The following is a 4883-nucleotide window of genomic DNA, read 5'->3' as shown; positions in this document are numbered from 1 at the left end:
TTTCACCTAAAATATGTGAGTGAGTCGCTTTAAAACACAACAAAGGAATCAAATTTGCAAAGAACAGTACAAGACCAGAATCTAGGAACAATGGGTAAGAATAAGTGACTTCTGTTTCAAAAAATGAGTTGACCGAATTAAACAAAGATTCTCTTGAAAGAGTTTCAAGTGTTTCTGTATCTCCATTTTACTCCTTTCAAATATCGTTACTTTATTTTCACTCAAGTTAATCAAGATTACTGAAATTTCTCTCTCTGTTTCCTGGAATTTAATGGTTACGATCCTTTTACTTGAAAAAAAATATATATGAAAAGTTTATACTTTTTCTTGTAGTCCTTTTGTGATCTGGATTTACTTTAATTAGAACTGAAGAATAAAAGAGTGCCAGAATGTCACAATATACGCCCGTCATAGCAAATTTCTTTGCACTAGCACCTGTATTTGCAAATGGAATTTTAAATTAATTCTGTGGTTGTGTAGTAATTATTGTAATTCTTTTGTTTTTCTAAATCCACAAAAAAGCTCCTTACCAGGTAGAGATACCTTAAAAAAAAACACCTAAAATTTGAAAAAAACATCTATGTTGTACCGCAGAAATGTGATCTTGGTTTTTCCCTAAGGTCAGTTATAAAAAAGTTACAATATAAGTTATTTATAGTAACAACTAATGGAGTAAATCTTAAACAAAAAACAAAAAAAATCAACAACAAAAATATATATATAATAATTATTCTATACACACACATACAACAAGCATACATAACTACATCGATGTAAATATACAAAAGGGTTGGACCAGAAGTTATAACAACATTATCGGTGGCCCTCAAATGTTTTCAAATGTTTTGAGACGAGTTGAAACCCGCCCGCTACATAACTGAAATACTGTTGAAAAACGGCGTTAAACCCAAAACAAACAAGAGATGAGTTGAAGTTCAGGCAGTGCCTTATTTCATATGCTTTTGATGCTGTTATGATTCAGCTGTGAAACCAGGCTTGTGATAGTTACATGCCCTTTCTAGTCTGTGTCATTTAAAGACCCATCACAGAATAGCTATATTCTTTTGTGTTTCCATGATGGTATCTAGTTATAAACTGACAATAGTGTATATATGGCTAACACAATTTGTTTAATGTCTTGTTTAAACATTTCATTAAATTCATCTAGCAACGTGCACAGCGCTCGATGTATTGGGTTAAGTTCAGACCACACTTTGTTTCACTAGGGTAAAATAGTTACGTATCTTTTTAAAACATTATTAAAGAGACTGTCCGAATACTAGTAAGTTAGCAAATGAAGTTTTGAAAACACATTAATTCAGGAAGGGCTTAAATTGTCCAGCTGTCATCTTGTAGACTATACCTGTTTTATACCTGTATTATTGAAATGATGCGATGGGAGAGTAGTGGGTCTATAATACATCATTGTCATGGTCAAACATATAGCGTTGTTGTTTTTTTTCTCGATATATCAGCACTAGTGTCAAAAAGCACTTTATAGTTCCTGTAAATGCTCACTATTTGGAGTTACTTTATTTTCGCGCTGGGATATGCCTGAAGCATTGACACTTCTCTTCATCGTCCGCCACTGGTTTAGACCACTTCATCCAAGTATTTAGCTGGTGGTCCTTCATTTGCATTTTCAGCAGTTCCGCTTTTGTCTTCTCATGTGCTATCATTTCCTCTTCGTATTTTATCTGATTTCTGGCTAACGTTTGTATTTTGTCCTCAAGTTCTTCAATATTTCCGCTAACGTTTTCTTCTAGATTGTTTGCAGACGAAAATTCCCTTACACTTGCTGCACTTAAAGAGCAAATATTCAGCTTTTTTTCTTTAAATCCATCTGCAATTCGTTCCATATTTCGTTGGGTTTTTTCCGTAGCTTTAAGTTCATCTGCAATTCGTTCAATATTTCGTTGGTTTTTTTCCATAGCTTTTGTGAGAATTTCTTTCAAATCTGTTGTCTCCTTGTCATTAGCAATTTCATTTGTTTTATTTGTTTCCTTCGTTTGAAATACAGAATTCATGACATCTTTGAGTTTCTTCATCTCATTGTAAAGGCTTTCTTTTTTCTTCATCTCACTGAAAAGGCTTTCTTTTGTTTCTTTCAAAGTTTCATCAATTCGGTTGATCAGTTGCAAGTGTGCGTCTTTACTGCTTTCGACCATGTCATCTACTTCCTGTCTAAGTTCGTTCTTCCACGTCTCTAGCTGCTCCATAAATTGGTCTCTCTTCTGTTCAATAAAGCAACATCTTTCGTCCATGTCAGACCTGACTTGTCTCAGTTTGTCTTCATATTCCTTATCCATATTATCACAAATTTTGTCAAGAATTTTCAGCTTTGTTTTCTCGCTGATATGTTTGTCTCGTAGTACCAGTTTTCTGTTTGTTGCAGTCACGTTAACGGAGAGTTCATCTACGCACAGTTTTCTTAGTTTATCAAAGCTATACAAGTCTGATGCTGCTAAGTAGTTGAGGACGTCACGTGATGAGAGACATCCAGGTCCATTATCCTTTCTCATGGCGACTAGGGAGTCGTACAAAGCGTTTCCGCAGATCTTTTTAAGACGCTTCATGTGGAAATGTTCTACCAGCGGCAGAATGCGCAATGCTTTTAATCCTGAAAAAGACGAAGAAATGATCTTTTAGTAGATAAACTTTCAGTATCCATCTTGTGCACATACGTAAATATGTTTTGCGTATAGTCGATCGAAATACAAGTAAATGAAGCAGTTCGACAAGTTCGGGTACTGTACGGATACACAAAGATAACAATATTTACTTTTTGTTTGTAAAGAAAAACAAGGCAGTATGGGAGACAGCCCTCTTTATTTTTGAAAGCAGGAAAAATGCCAACAACGGAAAACGCTGTCGCTGTTAATTAACATAACATTGTACTGTTAACATTACATTGTACCAGCATGCCCTGATTTCGATAGAATGAAATTATGTGAAATTAAAAGTACGCAAAGTACGTTCTAATGCATCAATAGATGTGTAAAGTGAAATGTGAAAAGTTAGTATGTCATCAAAATAAGACATTGACCTTAAATGGCCATTTTTTACAAAAAAAGTTGAGTACCCCAAGTGGGGTTAGAGGTTACAGGAACTAATACGACATTTCTTACAGAGTGAAAGGGAGGCTGGACAGACGAAAATATCTTTTATTACAAATAGTAGTCTTGAGCTAAGTCATTGCGTTGCATTGAATATATACCTCCATATAGTTTGTCAAACGTTTCGAAATTTCTACAAATATTTTTTACGATTTTATTTCATTTATTTATAGAAAGAGCTTTTATGGTCAAACTTTGTTTTACCTCCCACCAGAGTCTAGCCCTTTCATTGGTTGAGTAGTGTCACGTGGTTGCCCTCTATATTTCTATAGAGGGTCAGTGGGTGACCCTACATGAGAATTGCAAGTCAAAATGGCGGAAATTTGCATTTTCGATATAAAAATGACGATAAAGTAAAATGGGAGGTAAAACAAATCAATTATTGGATTTGTTACTGACCCTCTACGGAAATATGTAGGGTCAGTATGCTTTATAGAGAGTTCGGCTTCGCCTCTCCCACTATAAAGCATCTATATTTCCGTAGAGGGTCAGTAACAAACCCAATAATTAATAGTTGAGTCATGTCCCTTTAAGAATATCTACTAACCTGTTATATCTTCTTTGGCAAAAGCAGATGATTGTAGACACGCGACCATTAGTTTCATATCTTTGTATTTTAGGTTGGGCATCTCTAACTTCAGGTTCTCCTGAGATTCACTTCTGCTGCGATATGTCATCATATCCATGACGTCATTCTCGTCTGCTACCCTTGTTGCACGTGCGTTCGAAATAAGCGTAGCCAAAACGTTTGAATTGTAACTCAGCAGACCGCTATTGGTCTTCACTACTTTTCCTTCTACAATTAACTCTATGTCCTCCATACCACTTATTCTCTTGTCGTCTGCAGCTGAGTTCTTGTCGTCCATTCCTCTATACTTGTGTTTTCCAAACATGTTTTCCTAACACGAAGTTGAAAATATATTGCTCACTGCGGATAATTTTAAAACGTGTCTTTCACTAACATTTCCTGTCTCAAATACACAAAACAATGCATTTAATATTTTATAAATTCACGCTTGAGCTTTTGTATGAAAGAAAAGTTTATATTGATTATGTTCAATGAACTCCAGCTTTTTCAATTCTGTTGAAAAAAAAACTGTTTACATAGCTTTACTTCAGCAAAATACAAAAGGAAGTCCCATTATAAGCCAGTGTCCTTTGTATTTTTATAAATCCATATTCTGGTAATTATAATAGTAACACGCAATGTCGGTATTACAATCTACAACCTTCATGTCATTGGATATATGGGGTATACGATAGTTTTAAATCCATACATTTTACAATTGATCCTAGTTTGGTATTTGAAAATTTATTGATCATAAATGTCATAAGCAGAAGTTCTTAACCATTATTAATAAATGTTTTGCCAGGGTATTTTATTAGTTTAATATCGGAGCATATGTTGACAATACAGTGCTATTGATTTTTATATGGGTATAAATGCTTGTTATATAAACGACTTCCAGTATTAAACATAAACGGTGTTCCTGGATCAAATAGGTTCTCCACAAGTCCATGACATTTTTTTCTCATGAATTGGAGGCGTACGACTTATGTCATGGACATTACGGAGAATTAAACTCAGCCAGGGGAGTCCCACTTACTCTCTCGATTCACTCTTCTACAATATATTCACCTGGCCGCATTGATGAAATGCTTGGCTCAACTGCATTTTAGGTCTTTACTTTGATGTATCATTTTTGGGGGAAATTTGAAATATAGGTATGAAATGGTGGCCTCTGGTGCAGTTTTGGGTCTAAATTT

At 34.8% G+C, this 4883-nt stretch overlaps 1 protein-coding gene across 1 annotated transcript; it reads right to left on the bottom strand.

Annotated features, from left to right (window-relative positions):
- Positions 1–713: 713 nt before the first annotated feature.
- Positions 714–4421, bottom strand: LOC123547346 (microtubule-associated tumor suppressor 1 homolog). The gene is made up of 2 exons (XM_045334371.2): positions 3664–4421; positions 714–2620 (listed from the first exon to the last, which is right to left on the bottom strand). Exons 1-2 carry the CDS (start codon positions 4007–4009, stop codon positions 1533–1535), a joined length of 1434 nt encoding a protein of 477 aa, XP_045190306.1. The 5' UTR covers positions 4010–4421; the 3' UTR covers positions 714–1532.
- Between the last annotated feature and the right edge of the window lie 462 nt (positions 4422–4883).

The sequence above is a fragment of the Mercenaria mercenaria genome, chromosome 9 (assembly GCF_021730395.1).
Source record: "Mercenaria mercenaria strain notata chromosome 9, MADL_Memer_1, whole genome shotgun sequence".
In the NCBI taxonomy this organism is placed as follows: Eukaryota; Metazoa; Mollusca; class Bivalvia; order Venerida; family Veneridae; genus Mercenaria; species Mercenaria mercenaria.
The sequence above is the reverse complement of the archived record's forward strand: the minus strand, read 5'-3'. Positions and strand labels throughout refer to the sequence as shown.

What these genes read in the sequence shown, in the direction of transcription:
- LOC123547346 (XM_045334371.2), bottom strand. Translation starts at nt 4,009, where the DNA reads ATGTTTGGAAAACACAAGTATAGAGGAATGGACGACAAGAACTCAGCT. An exon ending in TGCCAAAGAAGATATAACAG is followed by an intron (nt 2,621 to 3,663) that starts GTTAGTAGATAT and finishes CGTCTTTTTCAG; the next exon opens with GATTAAAAGCATTGCGCATT.